Source organism: Symphalangus syndactylus, chromosome 13 (assembly GCF_028878055.3).
Source record: "Symphalangus syndactylus isolate Jambi chromosome 13, NHGRI_mSymSyn1-v2.1_pri, whole genome shotgun sequence".
In the NCBI taxonomy this organism is placed as follows: domain Eukaryota; kingdom Metazoa; phylum Chordata; class Mammalia; order Primates; family Hylobatidae; genus Symphalangus; species Symphalangus syndactylus.
The window spans coordinates 56,514,071-56,540,549 of NC_072435.2; the positions used below are offsets into that span (position 1 = coordinate 56,514,071).

Genomic DNA, 26,479 nt, shown 5'->3' on the forward strand with positions numbered 1-26,479 from the left:
AAATAAATAAAGTGGGCAGCTTTATGAAAGAAAAAGAAAATGACCTGCAAAGATATGAAAAAATATTCAAGTTCAATAATAACCGAAATACAAATTAAAATACTATTTCTTTTCTTAACCTATCAAATTAGCAAGGAAAATATAATCATTGATAAGTCTATGGTAAAGGAAGAGCTTTTATATGCTTCTCTTGGGGATAAAAACTGAAGTGAAATATATGTAAGCTAAGCATCAAGTTCCAAAAGAAGTATTGGAATCTCTGTTTTGTTTTTGTAAATTCAGCTTCTTTCCAACCTGAGGAATTTCTTTAGTGTAATAATGATATAACAGATGAAATCAAATCTCAACAAACATAAGGGTATTTACAAAAAACCTGAAATATTACAACATAAATTACCAACACAAATATCATAACATAAAATATTAACTCTCAAAATAATTGAGTGAAGTCCTGCTCGTTCCTCTAATAAAGGCACTGTCCGTCCCCACCTTCCTGTGATGATGCCTTCTCAGCCTCTTTGAGCTTTCTTTTTTCTTTTTCCATTCCCTTAAGTTTTAACTGTAGTTCTTTCATTGCTTGTTTCATTGTGTTTAGTTCAAGGGTAAGGCTTTGATTCGTATTGTTTAGGCGCATATTTTCTTCTTTTAATGCCTCAAACTTTTCTCTGGTTATTTCTGTATATCTTTGACGTGCTCTACCAGTTACATCTGAAAGGGTTCAAGGGAAAAGTTTTACAATGTTAATTGATGTTGACAATGTTATGTCAAAATCACCTGACTTTGTTCCAAAAACCACATCAGGCCTGGTGCCATGTTCTTTGGTCCCTGGGAAAGGAGTGGCTTGTACAGGAAAGAGTAAGTGGCCTGATGAAGTCACAGCGGGTGGCAGGAAGAGAGGTACTGAAGGGAGGCCAGAAAGGGAGGCCAGAGCTGCAGGAGGCCGTGCCTATTGTGATGTGGCATGGAAAGTTCATCTTGCAGGGCAGCAGGAGCCAGCAGGGCTTTCAAGCAGAGGTGCGAGAAGGAAGAGGCTCTGCTCTTGGGTGAATCCCTCAGGCCAGCAAGGAAGAAGGCAGGTTAGAATGAGGCCCAGCCCAACAGCTGAGGGGCAGCACTAGAGTAGGGACAGAGAGAAAGGGACACATGAGAGCAGGACTCAGGGGCTAGTGGCTGGCTAGGTGCGGGCAGTGAGAGAGAAGCAGACCCAGGATGACCACCCAGGTCTGTGTCTGGCAGATGCTCCCCCAGATGAGGAGCACACTGTGAAGAGCAGGTGGGGATGGAAGACGAGGGGAGGCAGGCTCCGGTTGGGACACAGGCCCAGAGTCCCACGGGCAGCCTCTGCTGGGGAGACTGATGAGCCGCTGGCCTATGGGCAGCACCTGAAGGCACAAGGGGAGGAGAAAACAGAGGTCACATAGGGCCTTAAGAAGGAACAGCAAGAAAGTGGGGTGGAAACCAGCGCTGTTCCACGGGGAGATGTGCTCCGAAAGGTCACAGGAGGTGAGGCTCCCATGGGCCCCTGGCCAGCACACCTCCCAGGGGAGGGAGAGGCGGAAGCAGAGTTTCCACACAGACAAGGGCAGGATGGCTGGTGGCTCCAGAGAGCCTGGCCCGACCCCTGACACACATACATCCAATCCCTAACATGCGAAAGGTGAGGCTCAGAAATGGAAAACTCAACAGCTGCACGGAAAAAAGGGAATCCTGAGAAATCCCAGAGAGAAAACAGTTGAGATGAGACTGAAGATGGACGCCACAGCCTGAAATGTGCCAAGAGAGGGCAGCTAGAAAATGGGGGGTGGCTCCAGGGCTATGTCTTCTCCTGGTAGGAGACACAAAGTGGCCTAGAAAGAGCCAATGAGGCTAGGCCTGGTGGCTCACACCTGCAATCCCAGCACTTTGGGAAGCTGAGGCAGGAAGATTGCTTGAGGCCAGGAGTTCAAGACCAGCCTGAGTAACATAGCAAGAGACCATCTCTACAAAAATCAATCAATCAATAAAATTATATTTAAAAAGAAGCAGCTTGAAACAGCTGATGAGCTGTTGAGTTAGATAACCAGAGTGGGAATAGCAAGGGGTTAACCCACCTGACCCAGGCAGCAACAGCAGAAATGTGTGCCCCTTCTCAGGCAGAACACACAGGCCCTGAGGGCAGACAGGCAGGGCAGGCCAGGGGGCTGGAGAAAGCCAGGAGGAAGAGGGGTCCCCACGGGTCCCGGCGGGCCTCACATTCTGCCCATCCCCATCAGTTGCTGGAGGCAGCAGTCAGTACAGCCTGGAGGCCTGCTGGCTCTTCCTCTCCAGGCAGGGTACAGTAAACAGAGATAGCATCCCCATGCAAGCCACAGGGAATCTCAGGGACCCCAAGAGGCATCAAACAGCAGAGCCAGAGAAGCACCAATGGCAAGTGAGAGAGGAGAAGGGGCTGCAACACAAACCCTAAGACTGGATGTGCACGGTTACAACTTTCAGAGAGATGTGGTCAGTGTCACAGAAATCATGGAAGTTAACGTTTGATTAACACCGTAAACTAAAAGGATGGGCTGAGCCACAGGATACACATCATGAAGAATGAATGCATGGCACAGAAGTTAGAGCCCCAGCAATCACCCAGAATACAGCATTGAAAATGCTGAGATTGAAAGGGTGCAATTAAAGTCAATCTGACATGGAGGAGACTTAAAACAGGATTTTCAGATCAGTGATGCTGATGGCAGCAGCGGCCCATCTAGAGTGGCTGCCGTACAGACTCTAGAGCTGGGAGGTGTGGCCCAAGCCTCTTGCTCCATGGAGCAGGCAGGAGCCCTGGCCCTCCCTGGGTGCCGCTGCAGCTGCCCAAGCCTGGCTGCAGACCCGAGAATCTCTGTGTTCTTGGGGGCCCAAGAAGGACCCCCCTACCCCCCATAGGCTTGGAAGTGCCTGATCCCACTGCCTGGCTTCACCCCACTGTGGGCACCTGCTCCAGAGGTATGGTCAAGGCTGCATGCTCCACAGAGCCATCGGGAGCTGGGGACAAGCGGGAGCCCTGCCCCTTCTGAGTTGGCAGGACAGGAGCTCATGGGGTGCTGCTACAGTCGCCCTCTCAGGTGTAAGACCTGGGTGTCTCTGCAGTCTGCACCCTCCGGGGCCTGGGAAAGCTCCCGTGTCCCCGCAGGCTCACAGGAGTTTGCTCTGGCTGCCTGGCCTCTCCCTGCTCCCGGCACCTGCTCCAATCTCAGAGTGGGTTGAGACCAACCCTGGGCACTGTCACAGCCCGGCCAGGAGTGTGCACACTCAGGGCAGCACTGACATGACAGCACCCTGCCGCCTCAGCCCCCTCCAGACTTTGGGCACCCATGAGTGCAGGAGGGAAAGACAAGGTGGGGCTGAGGGTGGCTCTGCACTAGCCTGCAGGTACCTCTTGGTGCAAGCAGCCTGGGTGCCATGGACTGTGAAGCAGGAGGCAGACGGGCTCCTGGGCAGAAGCAGGCAGGTCCCACCTTCAGGTCAGGGAGGGCCTGAAGGCTGGGGACTGGGTTGCCCATCCCGTGGGACCGCAGTAGGAACTTGTGGTGCCTTTTCCAGGCCCACCCATGGCCACTTATGGACCAATTGGTGCGTACTTCCTCCCTTCTGAGGCCCATAAAAGCCCTGGGCTTAGCTGCAGCAGAGCAGATGGGATGACCAGCTGCAGAGAAGAGTTACCCTCTCTGCTGATAGCTGGAGATGTCAGAGGACCAGCAGCAGAGAGGAGCAACCCAGTCCAGGGCCTCCTCTCTGCTAGGAGCTGGTCAGAATAACCAGCTGCAGAGAAGAACAACACTCTCCAGGGCTTCCTCTTTGCTGAGAGCTGCAGAGACAGTCGATGACCTGCCTTCAGAGAGGAGCCACCGACTCCAGGGCCTCCTCTCTGCTGAGAGCTGAACACTTAACGACCTGCCTACGGAGAGGAGCTACCCACTGTGGGTCTTCTCTGAACTGTCCTAACACACAGTAAAGCTCCTCTTTGTCTTGTTCACCCTCCACTTGTCTGCTTACCTCATTCTTCCTGGACGCAGGACAAGAACTCAGGCAAAGGCACACTGGCACCACAGACATTTCCGGCCAGAAAAGCGACACCCCAAAGATCTTGTAACAATGTGAGACCTAACAGCAAAAATTATAACCTCCATTTTGGAAGCCACTGAAGCTCCCCAAACTGTTCAGTGGGGCGTAACCCATAAAGCATCTCTGGACCTCTCCCTCTGCCTTCAGCCTCAGAGCAGAGCCCATAACTGCACCTGCCTGCCCAGCACGGATCCCAGTACATCATGGGTCCACTCCTCCCACTGGGATCCCAGCACATCCCACAGGTCCTCCTTCCACCCCCAGGACCCTATTACATCCCACAGGTCCACCTCCCTTCCCCCAGGATCCCAGCATATCCCACAGGTCCACGTCCCCCCAGGTCCAACCCCTACCCTCCCAGGATCCAAGCACATCCTGTATGGACATATGTCCACTACCTAGTGTTTGGACCCTCTCTTTTGAGGCAAGGGTGAAAGTTCAACAACTAATACAAGAAAAAGAAGGCGTAATCTTTATTTTCAGATAAAATTAATCTGGATATTCTCCAAAACAAGCTTTTCAATCATAATATAATTCAAAAGGCAAATACCTGGGGAGGGTGGAGGTTTCTCACATAATGGAGGTTTTTCATCCTAGGAAAGAAAGAACATAAGAGGAATAAGTGCAGAGCATTAGTGTTTTATAAAGTAGACACAGGCAGCTAGGTCATTAGACAGCAGGTATATAAGCATGCTTTATTTCCTTCATATTGACTCTTGTTCTTTGTTTTAGCTTTCAAAACTTTAATATCTACTATTTCTTTTTTTCCTTTTTTAAGATAGGGTCTTACTCTGTCACCGAGGCTGGGGTGCAGTGGTGTGATCACAGCTCACTGCAGCCTCCAACTCCTGGGCTCATGCAATCCTCCTACCTCAACCTCCCAAGTAGCTGGGATTACACATGGGCCATCACACCTAATTTTTTTTTTTTTTTTTTTGTAGAGATGGGGTCTTCTGTTGTCCAGGCTGGCCTTGAGCTCCTGGGCTCAAGGGATCCTCCTACCTTGGCCTCCCAACATGCTGGGATTACACTGTTTCTTATACCTGAATCTGAGACCTTAAGTGTCTTCCCCTCTGGTGGGCTCTCTGAGGCTATAAAGGAAGTCCTGCCTGAGCTTTCTTCCTGCCTTTCTGCACTGAGTTCAGTGACTGTCCTTACAGGTAGATCCCGTGAGTAACGGGCTGTGGGCTCACGTTAGAAGCATGTGCTAGGTAGGGCTGCAAGTGCTGAGCAGAGACGCCCTCAGCAAAATCCAGCCAGGCCTTTTCTCACTGGGATGGGCAAAAAGGACCCCATCAACTGCAGGGAAGCACATTTGCAAAATGCTGAGAAAGGAACAGTAAGATATTGCTTCTTAACCCCAAACCTAGAGGAAAGGGAAGGCTGTGAACTTTTGTTAATTTTTCCTTACATGGTGGTGTGATATTAAGTTTCTAATTTCTGCTGACAAAGTAGACAAGGTTATAAATTAACTCTGCAGAGAAATGTTTAATTTTTAAGTTCCTATGACATCGCACAATGAAAAACTTACGTTAGAACTATTTCCATGTTTGCAAATTAGTTATTAAAATTCTCAGGCAAGGCCAGGTGCAGTGCCTCACACCTGTAATCCCAGCACTTTAGGAGCCCGAGGCAGGTGGGATCACCTGAGATCAGGAGTCCAAGACCAGACTGGCCAACATGGTGAAATCCCATCTCCATTAAAAATACAAAAATTAGCCTGCCTGCCTGCCTGCCTGCCCGCCCGCCCGCCCTCCCGCCCTCCCTCCCTCTCTCCCTCTCTCCCTCCCTCCCTTCCTTCCTCTTTCCGTCTCTGGCCCAGGCTACAATCTACTCCGCTTGCTGCTGCCCGCACCGCGGACTGCCTCGGACTGCTGCCGGCGCGCGCCTGCCTTTTCTCTTTTCGCTGCAGGCACGCGTTCGCCATCTTGGCCACGCTGGTCGCCAGCTCCTGACGCCAAGTGCTCTGCCCGCCTCGGCCTCCCGAGGTACTGGGACTACAGACGGAGTCTCGCTCACCCAGTGCTCGGTGTTGCCCGGGCTGGAGTGCGGTGGCGTGGTCTGGCCTTGCGGCAGCCTCTGCCCCCCCAGCCGCCTGCCTTGGCCTACCAGGGTGCTGGGATTGCAGCCCCTGCCCAGCCGCCGCCCCATCTGGGAGGTGGGGAGCGCCTCTGCCTGGCCGCCCCGTCTGGGAAGTGAGGAGCGCCTCTGGCCGGCCACCCACCGTCTGGGAAGTGAGGAGCGCCTCTGCCCGGCCACCCACCGTCTGGGAAGTGAGGAGCGCCTCTGCCCGGCCACCCACCGTCTGGGAAGTGAGGAGCGCCTCTCCCCGGCCACCCCGTCTGGGAAGTGAGGAGCGCCTCTGCCCGGCCGCCCTGTCTGGGAAGTGAGGAGCGCCTCTGCCCGGCCACCCATCGTCTGGGAAGTGAGGAGCGCCTCTGCCCGGCCTCCCATCGTCTGGGAGGTGAGGAGCGCCTCTGCCCGGCCGCCCCGTCCGGGAGGAAGTGAGGAGCGCCTCTGCCCGGCCGCCCCGTCCGGGAAGAAGTGAGGAGCGCCTCTGCCCGGCCGCCCTGTCCGGGAAGAAGTGAGGAGCGCCTCTGCCCGGCCGCCCCGTCCGGGAAGAACTGAGGAGCGCCTCTGCCCGGCCGCCTCGTCCGGGAAGAAGTGAGGAGCGCCTCTGCCCGGCCGCCCCGTCCGGGAAGAAGTGAGGAGCGCCTCTGCCCGGGCGCCTCATCCGGGAAGAAGTGAGGAGCGCCTCTACCCGGCCGCCCCATCCGGGAAGAAGTGAGGAGCGCCTCTGCCCGGCCACCCATCGTCTGGGAAGTGAGGAGCGCCTCTGCCCGGCCACCCACCGTCTGGGAAGTGAGGAGCGCCTCTGCCCGGCCGCCCCGTCTGGGAAGTGAGCAGTGCCTCTGCCCGGCCGCCCTGTCCGGGAAGAAGTGAGCAGCGCCTCTGCCCGGCCACCCCGTCCGGGAAGAAGTGAGGAGCGCCTCTGCCCGGGCGCCCCGTCCGGGAAGAAGTGAGAAGCGCCTCTGCCCGGCCGCCCCGTCCGGGAAGAAGTGAGGAGCGCCTCTGCCCAGCCGGCCCGTCCGGGAAGAAGTGAGGAGCGCCTCTGCCCGGCCGCCCCATCTGGGAAATGAGGAGCGCCTCTGCCCGGCTGCCCCGTCCGGGAAGAAATGAGGAGCGCCTCTGCCCGGGCGCCCCATCCGGGAAGAAGTGAGGAGCGCCTCTGCCCGGCCGCCCCATCTGGGAGGTGAGGAGCGCCTCTGCCCGGCCACCCATCGTCTGGGAAGTGAGGAGCGCCTCTGCCCGGCCACCCACCGTCTGGGAAGTGAGGAGCGCCTCTGCCCGGCCGCCCCGTCTGGGAAGTGAGGAGCGCCTCTGCCCGGCCGCCCCGTCTGGGAAGTGAGGAGCGCCTCTGCCCGGCCACCCACCGTCTGGGAAGTGAGGAGCGCCTCTGCCCGGCCACCCACCGTCTGGGAAGTGAGGAGCGCCTCTGCCCGGCCGCCCCGTCTGGGAAGTGAGGAGCACCTCTGCCCGGCCACCCATCGTCTGGGAAGTGAGGAGCGCCTCTGCCCGGCCACCCATCGTCTGGGAAGTGAGGAGCGCCTCTGCCCGGCCACCCCGTCTGGGAAGTGAGGAGTGCCTCTGCCCGGCCGCCCCGTCTGGGAAGTGAGGAGCGCCTCTGCCCGGCCGCCCCGTCTGGGAAGTGAGGAGCGCCTCTGCCCGGCCACCCACCGTCTGGGAAGTGAGGAGCGCCTCTGCCCGGCCACCCACCGTCTGGGAAGTGAGGAGCGCCTCTGCCCGGCCGCCCCGTCTGGGAAGTGAGGAGCACCTCTGCCCGGCCACCCATCGTCTGGGAAGTGAGGAGCGCCTCTGCCCGGCCACCCATCGTCTGGGAAGTGAGGAGCGCCTCTGCCCGGCCACCCCGTCTGGGAAGTGAGGAGTGCCTCTGCCCGGCCGCCCCGTCTGGGAAGTGAGGAGCGCCTCTGCCCGGCCACCCACCGTCTGGGAAGTGAGGAGCGCCTCTGCCCGGCCACCCACCGTCTGGGAAGTGAGGAGCGCCTCTGCCCAGCCGCCCCGTCTGGGAAGTGAGGAGCACCTCTGCCCGGCCACCCATCGTCTGGGAAGTGAGGAGCGCCTCTGCCCGGCCACCCATCGTCTGGGAAGTGAGGAGCGCCTCTGCCCGGCCACCCATCGTCTGGGAAGTGAGGAGCGCCTCTGCCCGGCCTCCCATCGTCTGGGAGGGGAGGAGCGCCTCTGCCAGGCCGCCCCGTCCGGGAGGAAGTGAGGAGCGCCTCTGCCCGGCCGCCCCGTCCGGGAAGAAGTGAGGAGCGCCTCTGCCCGGCCGCCTCGTCTGGGAAGAAGTGAGGAGCGCCTCTGCCCGGCCGCCCCGTCCGGGAAGAAGTGAGGAGCGCCTCTGCCCGGCCGCCCCTTCTGGGAAGTGAGGAGCGCCTCTGCCCGGCCGCCCCATCCGGGAAGAAGTGAGGAGCGCCTCTACCCGGCCGCCCCATCCGGGAAGAAGTGAGGAGCGCCTCTGCCCGGCCACCCATCGTCTGGGAAGTGAGGAGCGCCTCTGCCCGGCCACCCACAGTCTGGGAAGTGAGGAGCGCCTCTGCCCGGCCACCCACCGTCTGGGAAGTGAGGAGCGCCTCTGCCCGGCCGCCCCGTCCAGGAAGAAGTGAGGAGCGCCTCTGCCCGGCCGCCCCGTCGGGAAGAAGTGAGGAGCGCCTATGTCCGGCCGCCCCGTCCGGGAAGAAGTGAGGAGCGCCTCTGCCCGGCCGCCCCGTCTGGGAGGTGAGTAGCGCCTCTGCCCGGCCACCCATCGTCTGGGAGGTGAGGAGCGCCTCTGCCCGGCCACCCATCGTCTGGGAGGTGAGGAGCGCCTCTGCCCGGCCACCCATCGTCTGGAAAGTGAAGAGCACCTCTGCCCGGCTGCCCCATCTGGGAAGTGAGGAGTGCCTCTGCCCGGCCACCTATCGTCTGGGAAATGAGGAGCGCCTCTGCCCGGCCGCCCCGTCTGGGAAGTGAGGAGCGCCTCTGCCCGGCCGCCCCGTCCGGGAAGAAGTGAGGAGCGCCTCTGCCCGGCCACCCATCGTCTGGGAAGTGAGGAGCGCCTCTGCCCGGCCACCTATCGTCTGGGAAGACGTGAGGAGCGTCTCTGCCTGGCCGCCCCGTCTGGGAAGTGAGGAGCTCCTCTGCCCGGCCGCCCCGTGTCTGGGTAGAAGTGAGGAGCTCCTCTGCCTGGCCGCTCCGTCTGGGAGGTCTACCACGGAGGCCAGAAGCAATGTGGGGGCTGGACGTGGTGGCTCACGCCTGTGGTCCCGGCACTCAGGGGGGCGAGGCAGGTTGATCACTTCGGGCTAGGAGTTCGAGACCAGTCTGGCCAACTTGGCGAAACATGAAGAATACAACAGACAAACCAACCAACCAACTCAGTGACCACAAAACAGGTCTACCCTGGAGTCATACTCTAATTTTTTCTATTTTCCTCCCTTTCTGATCCTTTATCCCACTTTCTTTTTCTTCCTCTTCCTTCTCCCTCTTCTTTGTCAAATAGAGGATTGAGTTATTATCACTGATCCATATAAAGTCCCTCTCTCATTTAACTCCCACCCCCCATTTCTATTCCCCGACTTCCCATGTGCAACCTTCCTAATATGTTTGATACACATCTTTTTGTTTGTATGTATTTTTAGAAAATGTTTATTGTTTTTGTATGCAAAAAAAATTAATAAAAAAAAAAAAATACAAAAATTAGCTGGGCATGGTGGCATGCACGTGTGGTCCCAGCTACTCGGGAGGCTGAGGCAGGAGAATCACTTGAATCCAGGAGGCGGAGGTTGCAGTGAGCCGAGACTGCGCCACTGCACTCCAGCCTGGATGACAGAGCGAGACTCCATCTCAAAAAAAAAAATCTCAGGCTAGGCACGTCACATCATGCCTGCAATCCCAATGCCCTTGGGAGGCCAAGGCAGGAGGATCGCTTGAGCCCAGGAGCTTGAGACCATCCTGGGCACCATAACAAGACCCCATCTCCAAAAAAAATTTTTTTTTAATTAGCCAGGAGTGGTGGCATGTGCCTGTAGTCCCAGCTACTCAGGAGACTGAGGCAAAAGAATCACTTGATCCCAGGACATTGAGGCTACAGTGAGCTATGATCACACTACTGCACTCCAGCCCGGGTCACAGAGGGAGATCCTGTCTCAAAAAATGATTTTAACAAAAGATAAAATTGTCTATTCATTCTACATTTATTTTAATTATAAAGTAGTTTCTAACCCTTTAATACATTACTTTCATCATTAAACTATGGAAAATATCAATTTCCTCATGTTTTAAAAGTATTTAAGGCCAGGCACAGTGGCTCATGCCTGTAATCCCAGCATTTTGGGAGGTCGAGGAGGGCAGATCACTTGAGCTCAGGAGTTTGAGACCAGCCTGGGCAATATGGTGAAACTCCATCTTTACCAAAAATACAACAAATCAGCTGGGTGTGGTGGCATGCGTCTGCGATCCCAGCTACTCGGGAGGCTGAGGTGGGAGAATCGCTTGAGCCTGAAAGACAGAGACCGCAGTGAGCTAAGATTGTGCCACTGCACTCCAGTCTGGGCGACAGTGAGACCCCCTTCTCAAAAAAAAGAAAAAAAAAAAGCATTTAAAAGAAATATTCAACAGGAAAGAACTCTTAAGGGAAGATTTATTTTTCCCCCAAAATCACCGCCAAAGTTTCAACACCAAAGTTGTTGAAAATTTATGAAAAATTATGATGAAAACTCTATTTATTGAGAAAATCAGTTTTTTAAAAAAATGATCTTACCTTTAAATTCAGAACAGGATGTTTACCGTCTGATGAAAAAAAAGAGAGAGAGAGAAACTTTTAAAGTAGATAATGAAATATGACAACTCAGAAAGTACAATCATAGAAATTCACCTTCTACAGAGGAGCTTGACAAGGCCCGGAACAGGGATAAAATTCACAGGGTCACAGGGCAAGTGGGTCTCAGAGCCAGTCTGGGGCCTGACTCTAAATTGTCATCTCTCTCCCGTACCCATGCCTGAGCACCATCCGTGGCTCACGTGGCTGCAGAACCAAAGCCAAACTCTTCAGTGTCTCCAAGCCCTTCCCATGCCAGGCTCCCCTCCCCTTCCAACACCCCTCTCCATCACTCTCCACACATCTTCCCATGCCGGGCTCCTCCTCTCCTTCCAACACCCCTCCCCATCACGCTCCACACATCTTGCCGACCACTCCCTGGATGGTCACATACTCCTATCGGCCCACCCTCCCTAGATGCAGCATCCAACCTGGTCAGAAAAATAGTTGTTCCTTGAAGCAAACTGTCTCAACGATAGAAAGGAAAACAAATCTCACCCAGTTACTCATCTTCCACACATCTGTAATCCAGGTACCCTAGGAAGCAGGTGATCTTACACCCCAGTTTGCCTGTGCACATTCATGTTGTGAAAAGTTGGACATCGAGTTGCTTTTTTTTTTTTTTTGAGACGGAGTCTCACTCTGTCCCTCAGGTGGAGTATAATGGTGCAATCTCGGCTCACGGCAACCTCTGCCTCCCATGTTCAAATGATTCTCCTGCCTCAGCCTCCCAAGTAGTTGGGATTACAGGCATGCGCCACGATACCCAGCTAATTTTTGTATTTTTAGTAGAGACAGGGTTGCCCCATGTTGGCCAGGCTGGTCTTGAACTCCTGAACTCAGATGATCCGCCCGCCTCGGCCTCCCAAGGTGCAGGGATTACAGGCGTGAGCCACTGTGCCTGGCCCTGAGTTGCTTTTAACTTTCTACTATTAATTTGCAGAGCAGAAATAACTGGCTGAAAATAAACTGGAAACACATGCAAAAAATAGGTGAAAAAACCCTACAAAATTCAGACAACAGAAGAAAATGCTAGAGATACATACAAGATTCTAAATCTACTTCCTGGTTGGGCGCGGTGGCTCACGCCTGTAATCCCAGCACTTTGGGAGGCTGAGGTGGATGGATCACTTGAGGTCAGGAGTTCAAGACTAGCCTGGCCAACATGGTGAAACCCCATCTCTACTGAAAACACAAAAATTAGCTGGGCGTGGTGGCGCTTGCCTGTAATCCCAGCTACTTGGGAGGCTGACGCAGGAGAATTGCTTGAGCTTGGGAGACAGAGGTTGCAGTGAGCCAAGACTGTACCATGACACTCCAGCCTGCGCAACAGAGCAAGACTCCATCTCAAAAAATAAATAAATAAATAAATAAATAAATAAATCTACTTCCTGATGTATTGAAAATACCAGTACTTGAGCAACTCATCAATGAAGAGCTCATTTTTGGCCAAAGTCATCTTGATCAACTGTTTTTAACCAAACTGCTTTCAGTCAAACGTTCAGGGGCAGCCTGGACTGCTCTCCTGCGTTGGACACCAGGTGAAATCCTGCCCTGTCCTTCTGAGTTCAGCCTGATGAACCTCCCTCCCCCTACCACCTTCCCTAACTGAGAGACAATCACCTCTACTGCCTACCTTAGCACCCCAGACTACGGTTTGCTATCTGCACCTCCTCCTCTGCAGCTGGGATGCGAGGGGAAAGGCCTGTGGCTCTGTCATCTCTGACACACGGCTGGCACTGAACAAATTTCCAATGAGCAAATGTTTAAAGTAATACAACAAGAAAAAAATGTATTTTTAATAACATCTTTACAATAGTCTTGATTTGGTATCACACAATGCTACCTCAGATCTGACTGCTTTCATATTTAATGGAGTCTTCTATGTCCCCCTTAAATTCTTCACAAAATAAAATTGGGGGAGCAGGGAGTTACATGAAATAGAATGGCAAAAGGTTGACAGCTGGTCGGGCACACTGGCACATGCCTGTAACCCCAGCACTTTGGGAGGCCAAGGCAGGTAGATTGGTTGAGCCCAGGAGTTTGAGACCAGCCTGGGCAACAGAGCAAAACCCCATCTCTACAAAAAATACCAAATTAGCCGGGTATGGTGGAACACACCTGCAGTCCCAGCTACTCGGGAGGCTGAGGCAGAAGAATCACTCAAGCCTGGGAGGCAGAGGTTGCAGTGAGCTGAGATCACGCCACCGCACTCCAGCCTGGACAACAGAGAGCGACCCTGCCTCAAAAAAATAAGCAAATTGTTGACAGCTATAGAAGTGGGGAGATGCATAGGTGGATAGGTGGGAGTTCATTTTACTAGTCTCTCTACTTTTGTACACATTAAAAATGATCACAATAAAAAGTTTTTAAAGGGCAATTCAATTTTCCCAAAGGAAATCATGCTATTTTATCTTAGTCATCAACTTTTCAGAAAAAGAGTCTGATAAAGATTAAACTTACAATTTACAGCATCCCAAATTCATGTTGGTATTTAATGTACATTTAATGTACACGCAGTTCACTTGGTTCTGTGAATCTACTTTGTGTCCTGTGTTCTTATTTATCATTTCTCAAAAAGATTTCCAGAGTCCTCACCCTCCTCATTTCTATTACCTATATGGGTGAGAGGGATAGACATAAAATAACAGCAAAAGGCTTCAATACTGGGCATACTCCTGCTGCATACAAGGTGTCATGCTGGGTACTATCCCAGTCTTTTTTTTTTTTTTTTTTTTTGAGACAGGGTCTCACTCTGTCACCCAGGCTGGAGTGCAGTGGTGGAAACTGCACTGCAGCCTCAACCTGCCGGGCTCAAGCGATCTTCCTGCCTCAGACTCCAGCTGCTGGGCTCAAATGATCTTCCTGCCTCAGCCTCCAGCTGCCGGATTCAAATGATCTTCCTGCCTCAGCCTACAGCTGCCAGACTCAAGTGATCTTCCTGCCTCAGCCTCCAGCTGCCAGGTTCAAGTGATCTTCCTGCCTCAGCCTCCAGCTGCCGGGCTCAAGTGATCTTCCTGCCTCAGCCTCCAGCTGCCAGGTTGAAATGATCTTCCTGCCTCAGCCTCCAGCTGCCGGATTCAAATGATCTTCCTGCCTCAGCCTACAGTTGCCAGGTTCAAATGATCTTCCTGCCTCAGCCTCCAGCTGCCGGGCTCAAGTGATCTTCTTGCCTCAGCCTCCAGCTGCCAGGTTCAAATGATCTTCCTGCCTCAGCCTCAACCTGCCGGGCTCAAGTGATCTTCCTGCCTCAGCCTCCAGCTGCTGGGCTCAAACAATCTTCCTGCCTCAGCCTCCAGTTGCCGGACTCAAGTGATCTTCCTGCCTCAGCTTCCAGAGTAGCTGGGACTACAGGTGTGTGCCATTATGCCGGCTAATTTTTTAAATTTTTGTAGAAACAGGGTCTCCCTATGTTGCCCAGGCTGGTCTCAAATTCCTGGGCTCGAGCAATCCTCCTGCTTTAGCCTCCTAAAGTCCTGGGATCATAGGCCTGAGCCACTGTGCCTGGCCCTATTCCAATCTTTATAGAAAGAAAATTCACATGACATGAACACATTCTTGCTGTCAAAAATTCTAATGACACAGATAAATCAAAATTCACCCATGACCATAATCCCTCGAAACCTTCCCCTCTCCAGAGGTAACCATGGTTATCACTTGGGTATGGTTCTTTTCAGATATATTTGAGCATATAAGGATGTAGTGGCTCACACCTGTAATCCCAACACTGCAGGAGGCCGAGGTGGGAGGATGGTTTAAGCCCAGGAGGTAGAGGCTGCAGTGAGCTATGATCACACCACTGTATTCCAGCCTGGGTGGCAGAGCAAGATCCTGTCTCAAAAAAAAAGTCAAACCCCACAACTCACCATGTTTCACATGCCTACATATAAGAGACATTAGGTAGTGGGGAGGGAGAGTAGCATGTACACAGGTCCAGTGGCAGGAAGGAATACCACAGAGTTGAGGAAATAAAAGAACAGCAGAGTAGCTGGAAAGCAGTCAGCAGGGGCTGGCAGGCCATGCAGGTGGTGGGAAACCATGGAAGAGATCCAGTTCAAAAGGGTCTGGGGTATGTGGGGGTATGAGGGGACGCATGTGGGGGTCCATGGACATGCAAGAGGACACTACCAGCTTCGTGATTTGAAAAGATGGCTCTGGGCCAGATGAGGTGTCTCATGCCTGTAATCCCAGCACATTGGGAGGCCAAGGCAGGTCGAATGTTTGAGCCCAGGAGTTCAAGACTAGCCTGGGCAACATAGTGAAACCCTGTGTCTAACAAAATACAAAAATTAGCCAGGCATGATGATGCACACCTGTAGTCCCAGCTATTCAGGGGCTGAGGTGGGAGGATCAACTGAACCCAGGTTGAGGTTGCAGTGAGCCGTGATCACACCACTGTACTCCAGCCTGGGCAACAGAGTGAGACCCTGTAAAAAAAAAAAAAAAAAAAGACTGTTCTGGCTGAGAGGATGAATGAATGAAGTCAAATGGTTACATGGCATAGAAGCTGGGAGAGGAAACCTGGGCGCAGCACACAACAAATGATAGCAAACTGGGGAGCAGGCTGTGAGTACTTCGAAGAGTAAACGGCCTAGACTGAGGAGATGACGGGTGGACACCCAGGAAGGCAGGAGGAAATAAGATGTCCTGAGCCCAGGGAGAAGGTATGTTAACCACGTGGTATGCTACTGAGACATCATCAGATGAAGCCAGAAAACCACCCGGTGCACTTAACTACATGAAGGTCTGGTCCAGTGGTGCGATGGGGAGGGAAGCCAAGCTGGAGAGGTATGAGGAGACATGGAGAGGGAGAAGGCCTGGAGAAGTGTATCACTTGACAAAGCAGGCTGTTAAGGAGGAGAAGGAGGAAGTACTAGCAAGAGGGGACTGTGGGATCAAAGAAGGGTCTGCAAAGAATCTAGGAAAGGGGAACAGCGTCCACAAGCATGAATCTGGCAGCTCTGACCAAGGGTACAAGGGCCTTGCCCAAAGTGTGTTTGGTCTTCTTGGCAGGGGTCTCGCTAGAGTGCAGAGGGATGCACCAGGTGATGAAAGCTTCAGGCTTTAGACACTAATCATCACTAGCACTGACGGAAGCCACTGCACTTTACATTGTCACTTCATTTATGAGACAGACACTCTCAGATTGAGGAGAAGATGAGGTAAGTAACTTAGCCACGCCTGGAAACGACAGAGTCAAGGACCAAACCACCAAAGGCCAGGGTTCCTCACGTGTTGTCCAAGGATCACCCACAACAGACTCCTCTGTGTACTTGTGAAAAGTACAGACCCTTCGAGACCAGTCTGACCAACACAGAGAAACCTCATCTCTACTAAAAATACAAAATTAGCCAGGCGTGGTGGTGCATGCCTGTAATCCCAGCTACTCAGGAGGCTGAGGCAGGAGAATGGCTTGAACCCAGGAGGCGGAGGTTGCAGTGAGCCGAGATCGCGCCACTGCACTCCAGCCTGGGCAACAAGAGCAAAACTATGTTTTAAAAAAAAAAAAAAAAGTACAGACCTCTGGGCCCAGCCCTGAGCCACTAAATTACAGTTTGGGGTTTGGGGTTTTTCAGAAGTATGCAGGGGCTTTTAATGCCCACCACAAACCAGGCATCACTGCAGGAGCTGCAATCCCTCCCAACCACCACCTGTGTGCCAAGTGCACGTTCCCAAGTATGTGGGTGGCCACTGCCTCTCATCTCCAAATCCACCTTCATGGCCAGCTCATGTTACTGCAGCATTTCCACCCAGCCAGTTGGCACCATGGAAGGCTTCCTCTGTAGGGGGCGCTAGAGAGGCGCCGGAGGAGCCGGGCTTTGCTTTCTGATTCCAGCTTCCTCTGGCTCTTCCTTCCATGCATTAATTTCTTTTTTTAATTTCTGGTTTTAGAGTACAAGGGTCTCACTATATTACCCAAGCTGGATTCGAACTCCCAGGCTCAAGTAATCTTCCCGCCTTGGCCTCCCAAGTAGCTGGGATTACAAGTGGGATTTCATGCGCAGATCCTTTCTTTCTTTTTAATTTTTTGGGTGGCCAGCAACATGCAGTACCTCCCCATGGTGGCTTCTCTTGGCCCCCTATCCCAGTGAGTTTCATTAGGGCAGCCCCTCAGCAAACTTCTTGGCCACCCAGCAGGCCACAGCTACATCCTCTCCAGGAAGGTGTGGATCTTGGTTCTGGCTGAGGCTCCTCCAGAGCTGCTTCCTCCTGAAGCATCAGCCCTAGGGGCAGTGGCTGCTCCCTTGAGCTGCTACTCCTGAATTCTTGAGTATTCTCTTTACTCCTTAGTAGGCAATCTTGTTATTATTATTATTATTTTTAGAGACAGGGTCTCACTCTGTCACCTAGGCTGGAGTGCAGCGGCACTATCACATCTCACTGCAGCCTTGACCTCCTTCCTGGGCTCAAGTGATCCTCCCATCTCAGCCTCCTGCATAGCTGGGACTACAGGTGTCAGCCACCATGCGCAGCTCCCAAACCTGTTATAATTAATCATTTTTTATAGTAAATTTCCCTCTTCAAGTCATTGTGTGTGTTCTGACTCCTGATTGGACTTTGACTGATATATGCTACATCAGGCCACACAATGCAGATGTTACACAAGGCAGGAGAGAACCAAATTTGGGGACATAAGAAGACATTTGGCATGTGTTGTGAGATGAAAGGTAACAAAACAGTGTGCACTTTATATACACATACTCTCTAAATTGTTAAAAATCTTATCTGTGGGAGCAGAAGTAAGTGTGTTTAGCTTTATGATATGGTCTGGCTGTGTCCCCACTCACATCTCATCTTGAATTGTAGCTCCCATAATTCCCTCATATTGTCGGAGGGGCCCAGTGGGAGATAATTGAATCCTGGGGCGGTTTCCACCATACTGTTCTCATGGTAGTGAATAAGTCTCATGAAATCTGATGGTTTTATAAGGGGAAACCCCTTTCTCTTGGTTCTCATTCTCTCGTCTGCCACCATGTAAGATGTGCCTTTCACCTTCTGCCATGATTGTGAGGCCTCCCCAGCCACGTGGAACTATGAGTCCATTAAACCTCTTTTTCTTGATAAGTTACCCAGTCTTGGGTATGTCTTTATCAGCAGCGTGAAAACGGACTAATGCACTTTATATATTTATGTATTTTTTTTACAGTGAGACAGTATTACTTTTGTAATTTAAAAAGAGATGCACCTTTTACATAAATCTAATATTTAAAAAATACGCCAACTGACCAACAGGTGTTTTCTGGCGTTCTGTGTTCCCTGAGAAATGATTTACAGAAATGTTTCCCTGAGCCCAAGCAACTCTGGGGCTGCTGATAAAGCAGTTATTGGTTGTCCACTTGATGCCTGGCTCTCCTTGTCACTTCTCAAATGTGAGCCACCTCTTAGGAAACTGAAAATTTTTCCCTACCTTTGCTATAACATGCTGAATTCTCTCATTGTGATAATCAAATAGATATATATGTCCACGTACTCATTCACCCAACAGATCTTTCGTAGTGGGCCACTGTGGGCCAGGTCTTTCCCCAAGCACTGGGACTAGGGAGACCCTATCCTATCCCTACCTCTATTGCTTAAACCCAGCAGTTCAAGACCAGCCTAGCTAACATATCAAAAAAAACAGCACCTTGTACTTTAAAAACAACCTAATATCCAGAAGCAATTGACTGTGGAATAACTTTTCCTTTTTTTTTTTTTTTTTTTGAGATGGGGTTTCACTCTGTCACTCAGGCTGGGGTACAATGGCGCGATCTCAGCTCACTGCAGCCTCTGCCTCCAGGGCTCAAGCGATCCTCCCACCTCAGCCTCCTGAGTAGCTAGGACCACAGGCACACGCCACCATGCCTGGCTACTTTTTTGTATTCTGGTAGAGATGGGATGTCCATTTTTTGTAGAGAGAGTCTATGTTGCCCAAGCTGGTCTCAAACTCCTAAGCTCAAGAGATCTGCCCACCTTGGCCTCCCAAAGTACTGGGATTACAGGAGTGAGCCACCACACCCAGCCTTATTTTCTTGAGACAGGTTCTCATTCTGTCACCCAGGCTGGAGTGCAATGGTGCAATCATGACTCGCTGCAGCCCTGACCTTCCAAGCTCAAGTGATCCTCCCACCTCGCCCTTCTGAGTAGCTGGGACTGTAGGCGTGCACCACCTTGCCTGGCTAATGTTTTTATTTTTACTTTTTGTAGAGACGATGTCTCCCTGTGTTGCCCAGGCTGCTTTCAAATTCTTGAGCTCAAGGGATCCTCCAGCCTTGGCCTTCCAAAGTGCTAGGATTACAGGCGTGAGCCACCACACCTGGACTCTCATTTTCAATAAAAAATAAATTTCAATTATATTCCTAGTTAAAATCACAGAGCTACAGCATGAAGGGGCAATGGGTATGTTTTCCTAAAAATAAGCAATATTCATGATGAAAAAATGTTCTTATATTTTATAAAAATTGTGGCTTCTTTTTTCTACCTTTTTGTTGTGTCCACTGTGGTGTAGGAGGGGAGCCTGGAAACCCATCTTGATCAGAAATATTTTCATTGTCTTCACTGTCCACCTTTGGTAACAATGGCACCTTTTTGTTATAAAAGACAAAGGAGCAAAAAAATGAGAAAGGTAAACTTTATATACAGCATGTCCTCCTAACAAATTCCAACATCTTTCAAACCTTCCCCACTGGGAGCTCCCTCCATAGGCACTTCAGCTGCTTTCCTCAGTGACACACAAAAGGGGTATATCAGGTGGGGCTGGATGACACTTCCAGGCCCTCAGGAAAAGCTTAGGGGGCAAAGGCAACACCATTAAAGTTATGCTAAGGCCACTGAGAGCTCCAAATCCCAGCCATGTTGCCAGGGCAGCTTCCCTTCCTCATCCCTGCCAGGGACCACCCAATGCCACTCCACTCTGGTATTGACACCGTGTTACTAATTTCCCCCCACCCCTTTTTTTGAGACAGGGTCTCTCCTCTGTCACCCAAGCTGGAGCACAGTGGTGTGATCACAGCTCACTGCAGCCTTGACTTCCCATGTGCAAGCGATCCTCCCACTTCAGCCTCCGGAGTAGCTGGGACCACAGGCATGCACCACCACAGCCATGCCTTTTAAATTAATTTAAAAAAATTAATTTTTTTAAATTTTTTGTAGAGACAAGGTCTCCTTATGTTGCCCAGGTTCGTCTCAAACTCCTGGGCCCATGCGATCCTCCTGCCTCAGCCTCCCAAAGTGCAGGGATTACAGATGACAGCCACTGCACCCAGCCTGTGTTAATCATTTATTTGTGGGATAAGCAGTGCTGACCTCCCCTGGGAGGACTCACAGTGAAGCCTGCTATGTTCACCAATTATGTAAGTCCACTGTAAATTTCATTTACTGAGGGACTCCCCTCTACAGACTGAGAGTAACTCCTATATAGGTAACGATTCATGTTAGCTATATAGGAGCTAATGAAATTTTGTTTCATCCCAACATGGCAGGGACACAGAGGTGTCCCTTAGAGAGGCCCATGGGCCAGGAATGGGACCTGACGGTGATGAGGAGGAGACATACCCATTGGCAGGAGCCTGAGGGTAGGGACAGAGGCTGCCTAAGAGGAAGAGAAAGAACAGTGAAGCAGGTCTTTTTTTTCTTTCTTTTTTTAAGACATGATCTCACTCTGTCACCCAGGCTGGAGTGCAGTGGCACAATCATGGCTTGCAGCAGCCTTTACCTCCCGGGCTCAAGCAATCCTCCACCTCAGCCTCCCAGTAGCTAGGACTACAAGCGTATGCCACCATGCCCAGCTAATTTTTAAATTTTTTGTAGAGATGGGGTCTCAGTATGTTGTCCAGGCTGGTCTTGAACTTCTGGCCTCAAGTGATCCTCCTGCCTCGGCCTCCCAAAGGGCTGGGATTACAGGCATGAGCCACCGCACTCGGCCTGAACCAGGTGTTACGTGGTAAACTGTGACTGGCGCTGTCTGGGTGGGCTGCCCTTTGGCTCTCCTGATTCTTCAGTACAATCTTGCTTTTGTGATCAGTTTGGCTTAGCTGGGCTGCACTGCAGGCAATGGAAGGGCTGTCCCTGGGGCTGACAAGGAGGTGGTGGCAGGGACTAGCAAGATGCCCATGAGAAGGGGCATTTCAGAGTAAGAGCTAAAGCTGCTATGTCCACCTGTCTCTGTGGACATGGTTCCAAGATGACCTGGCTCAAGAGAAGCAAACAGGTCTCCCAAGATACTCATCATTTGAAGAAAGAAAAAGTAAATGGCCCTGTACTTTTTTTTTTTTTAATACAGATAGGATCTCACTATGGTGTCCAGGCCAGTCTTGAACTCCTGTCCTCAAATGATCCTCCCACCTCCACCTCCCAAAGTGGTGGGATTATAGGTGTGAGCCACTGCGCACAGCCGACCTCAAGCTTTTTTATCTCCCAGGAACAAACTTCCTTGTTCAACCTGTCAAAATATTAAGTGACTCACTATTCTCAAGGAAATGTGAAATGGATAATCTGACTTAAAAAGCATTAGGGGCCAGGTGCAGTGGCTCACATCTATAATCCCAGCACTTTGGGAGGCCGAGGCGGGCGGATCACCTGGGGTCAGGAGTTCAAGACCAGCCTGACCAACATGGAGAAACCTTGTCTCTACTAAAAATACAAAATTAGCCGGGTGTGGTGGCACATGCCTGTAATCCCAGCTACTCAGGAGGCTGAGGCAGGAGAATTGCTTGAACCCAAGAGGCGGAGGTTGCAGTTAGCAGAGATTGTGCCATTGCACTCCAGCCTGGGCAGTAAGAGTGAAACTCTGCCCCCTTCCCCCCCACAAAAAAAGCATTAAGAAGATGCTCAATATGGACAACTGTTTGGCAGTTAACTACTGGTACTAAAGCTGATGGTACATATGCCCTATGACCATATACATACCATTCCTCAGTATATACCCACCAGAAATACACAAATATGTACATCAAGGGACACATCCCCAAATGTTCACAGCAGTACTGTTCCTAAGAGTCCCAAACTGGAACCAATCAAGTCTCTGTCATCAGTAAAATGAATAACTGAGTAGCACGGTTGTACAGTAAAATATACAGCAATGAGAACGAACCCGCCCCTGCTATACACAATAACTGAGGACTCCCAAACTCCAAATAATGCATATCGTCCAATTAAATGCATGTAAATTTTCAGAATAGGCAAAGCTAATCTCAGGTTATTTTTAAAGATTAAAGCTAATCTTGGCAATGGTTAACTCTGTGGGAAGTAGTGACTAAGAAGAAGGGGGATTTCTAGGGTACAAGTAATTTTTTTTTTTAATCTGAGTGGTGGCTACTTTTTGAAAATTTATCGAAATGTACACTTATGATTTATCCACTTCTTGTGCATATTTTATGTATCAATAAATAAGTCTACTAAAAACATACCTTCATAAAGAATTTGTGATACTTTATATAAACATACTTTAAAAGGCTTGGCTGGGCGCAATGGCTCACGCCAGTAATCCCAACACTTTGGGAGGATCACCTGAGGTCAGGAGTTCGAGACCATCCTGGCCAACATGATGAAACCTAATCTCTACTAAAAATACAAAAATTTGCTGCGCATGGTGGCGGGCACCTATAATCCCAGCTACTTGGGAGGCTGAGGCAGAAGAATCACTTGAACCCAGGAGGCGGAGGTTGCAGTGAACCAAGATTGCACCACTACATTCCAGCCTGGGCGACAGAGCAAGACTCTGTCTCAAAAGAAATAAACAACAACAAAAATTATATATATATACACACACACACATGCACACTACTACAGTTGTTTACTTAAACTTGTAGTAAAAGAATAAAAACACAAACTTCCAGGATGCACTCCAAATCCAAGAAAAGATGAGTTTCCAAGGAGGGAGTGGGGTTAGGGGACAAGGCAACATCAACCCTAATGGTAACATTTTATTATTTATTATTTTCTACTTTTCACATGTTAAAATTTAAAAATTTTCCTACTACACATGGCTCCTAAAGCCACCCTAACAGACTTGCCTAAAAAACAAAATATCTGTCCTTCTAACAAGGAAAGAGTCTCTGTAGGTCACTGTATCTCTTTCTTCCAAGGGAAATATTGTAGCAAGCTTTCCCTCTAGAATAGTGGAGTGATACGACTCTATGTATAACATTGGTCCAAAATAACCAGCCGGCAAGTGTGAGGGTGAGGAGCAGTGGGACCGATTCTGAGCCCTGCAGAGCTTGACAGGAGCACCTCCCTCCTTGGGGCTCTGGGCAGTGTCTGCCTATTCCAGAGCTGCTTGCTATGAGAAACCTAATTCTGTGTGTGAAAGTCTGTATATGTGGGAAAATGATGGTGAGTTCATGAAACAGCCACATAAGGATCCCTCAAAATAAGCTCCTGAAGACCATTTAAAATGTATTTTAGGGCCGGGGCATTGGCTTATGCCTGTAATCCCAACACTTTGGGAGCCCGAAGCAAGAGTATTGCTTAAGCCCAGGAGTTCAAGACCAGTCTGGCTAACATAACAAGACCCTGGCCCTATAGAAAAAAAAAAAAAAAAAGCCAGTTGTGGTGCTGCGTGCCTAAAGCCCCAGCTACTTGGGAGGCTGAGGTGGGAGGATCACTTGAGCCCAGGAGGAGGTGGCTATAATGAGCTATGATCATGCCACTGCACTCCAGCCTGGGGACAGTGAGATCCCATCTCAATTAAAAAAAAAAAAGTGTTTTAATATAGTAGAGGTTAATTAATATACATATAATCAATACTGGTGTAGCTTAATGCTGCCGGTCTATATGTACAGACAGTATGAATAACACATTATAATAATGGCGAAAAAAGAAAAAGGGGCTGGGCACAGTGGCTCACACCTGTAATACAGGTACTTTGAAAGGCTGAGGCGGGTGGATCACTTGACGTCAGGAGTTCGAGACCAGCCTAGGCAACATGGAGAAACCCTGTCTCTACAAAAAGCACAAAAAATAGCCAGGCATGGTGGTGTGTGTCTGTAGTCCCAGCTGCTTGGGAGGCCGAAGTGGTAGGATCACTTGAGTCCAGGAGGTTGAGGCTACAGTGAGCTATAATGGTGCCACTGCACTCCAGCCTGGGGGACAGAGCAAGACTCTGTCTCAAAAAAGAAAAGAAAAAAAAAGGAGAAAGAAAGAAAGAAAAAGATAAAGGGATATGGTGCTATATTTTGCCATTAAAAAAATGTCATTATCTAGTTTCCAAAACCCTGGGAGCAGTTTAAAAATTGGGATTCGCAAAGCAGCTGGCAGTGGAGAAGTATGTTTCCTTGAATCTCTCTGTGTGCAGTTCCCTGATGTATGACAGGGCAATGAAGGGAATTTCTCAATGAGTCAGTGGGGGTCAGCTAAGATAAATGCACACAGGAGTTAGAAACGGGAGCGCTCATAGTAAGCACTCAAAGCACGTCAGCTCCCATTGAGAGACGCATGACGATCTTCCCCGTCAGGCACGAATTTAAAGAAAGGTTGCAGTGTGCAAAATAATACCATAAAAGTGATAGGAAATTTAGCTTCCAAGGTCAAAGAAAAGAACAAGATTGCTAAGTTGTGAATGGAAGTCCACATTAACAATATGAAGATGTTCATCTTTGTTTTTGCAAGATAAAGGAAAGAAGTTTATGTTTTAACCTAACCAGATAGAAATGAGGCTGGACACGTTTAAAAAAATAAGCCCCAAAGCAATGCTATCAAATGCAGAATACAGAGAAGAAATCCTTAGCAATGGGCTAATTTACCAAAAGTTAATATCAGGGTAAATGTCAAGAAGAAAACTGGGAACATAGAAAACACCTGATTTCTGTGTGGCACAGCGTACAGGTCATCACCGTGGCCTCCTCTGTCCTCCTGGGCACTGACATGCCCCAATTCCTTGCAGCTGGATGACAGCTGAGTTTCAATGTCCTCTTCGTCCCCATAGTCCAGTGTTTCAAAGGATGGCAAAGAAGATCTTCTTCCCATCTCACTCTGCCAATTCGGTCTGTATTAGAACATTCATGGGGAAAACAAACAAAAAGTCACTTAACACTTGACACTGATAAATATCATTTTTTTTTTTTTTTTTTTTTTTTGAGACAGTCTTGCTCTGTCGCCCAGGCTTGAGTGCAGTGGTGCAATCTCGGCTCACTGCGAACTCCGCCTCGTGGGTTCACATCATTCTGCCTCAGTCTCGCGAGTAACTGGGACTACAGGCTCCCGCCACCACCTCTGGCTATTTTTTTTTTTTTTTTTTTTGTATTTTTAGTAGAGATGGGGTTTCACCGTGTTAGCCAGGATGGTCTCGGTCTCCTAACCTCATGATCCGCCCGCCTTGGCCTCCCAAAGTGTTGGGATTACAGGTGTAGGCCACCACACCCGGCCAATATCATGTATTAAATGCGCTGCCTCCAAGTCCTTACCATAAATGTGTGATACTACAAAGTACACATAAGCTAAAAGATTAAATTTTCCACCGTCCCATCTCTTTGTACACTCGGCATATCCTTCTAGTTTGTTTTTAGAGTTACTGCATACATATACAGTTTGCCTTGTTATGAATAAGGGTTTTTTTTTTTGTTTTTGTTTTTGAGATAGGGTCTCACTCTGTTCCCAGGCTGGAGTGAAGCGGTGCAATCATGGTTCACTGTAGCCTCAATCTCTCTGGGCTCAGGTGATCCTCCAATCTCAGCCTCCCAATAGCTGGGACTAACCATGCCCAGCTAATTTTTGTATTTTTTGTAGAGACGAGGTTTCACCATGTTGTCCAGGCTGGTCTCGAACTCCTTGGCTCAAGGGATCCACCTGCCTCAGCTTCCTAAAGTGCTAGGATTACAGGCATGAGCCACTGAGCCCAGCCTGTTGTTATTATTATTGTTATTATTTTGAGACAGAGTCTCACTCTGTCACCCACGATGGAGTATAATAGCGCAATCTTGGTATACTGCAACCTCTGCCTCCCAGGTTCAAGTGATTCTCCTGCTTCAGCCTCCTGAGTAGCTGGGATTACAGGCACTCGCCACCACGCCTGGCTAATTTTTCTATTTTTAGTAGAGATGGGGTTTCACCATGTTGGCCAGCATGGTCTCGAACTCCTGACCTCAAATGATCAGCCCACCTTGGCCTCCCAAAGTGCTGGGATTACAGGCCTGAGCCACCGTGCCTGGCCCCAGCCTGCTATTAATAAGTATTTTTATTTTTTAAATTGAGGCGGGGTCTCATTCTGCCACACAGGCTGGAATGCAGAGGTGCAATCTTGGCTCCCTGCAGCATCCACCTCCCCAGCTCAAGTGATCCTCCTACCTCAGGCTCCCGAGTAGCTGGGACTACAGATGCACTCCACCATACCCAGCTAATTTTTTGTTTGTTTATTTGTATTTTTAGTAGAGAAGGGGTTTCGCCATGTTGCCCAGGCTGGTCTCAAACTCCAGAGCTGAAGTGATCCACCCACCTCAACCTCCCAAAGTGTTGGGATTACAGGTATGATCCACTGTCCCCAGCCTATTAATAAGCTTTTATAGTCGACATTTTAAAAGGTAGGAATCCACATTTTAAAAG

General features: G+C 50.4%; 1 protein-coding gene across 3 annotated transcripts in view; it reads right to left on the reverse strand.

Annotated features, from left to right (window-relative positions):
- The window catches only part of CEP89 (centrosomal protein 89), a 102,577-nt gene that overhangs the window by 57,102 nt on the left and 18,996 nt on the right, over positions 1-26,479 (reverse strand). For all 3 annotated transcript variants that reach the window (XM_055237103.2, XM_055237105.2, XM_055237107.2), the window contains exons 4-8: positions 24,740-24,926; positions 19,425-19,527; positions 10,910-10,938; positions 4,640-4,682; positions 490-708 (exon numbers count right to left, since the gene is read on the reverse strand). In XM_055237103.2, the coding sequence (XP_055093078.1) occupies positions 490-708; positions 4,640-4,682; positions 10,910-10,938; positions 19,425-19,527; positions 24,740-24,926 (581 nt within the window). The remainder of the gene's footprint in view (positions 1-489; positions 709-4,639; positions 4,683-10,909; positions 10,939-19,424; positions 19,528-24,739; positions 24,927-26,479) is intronic.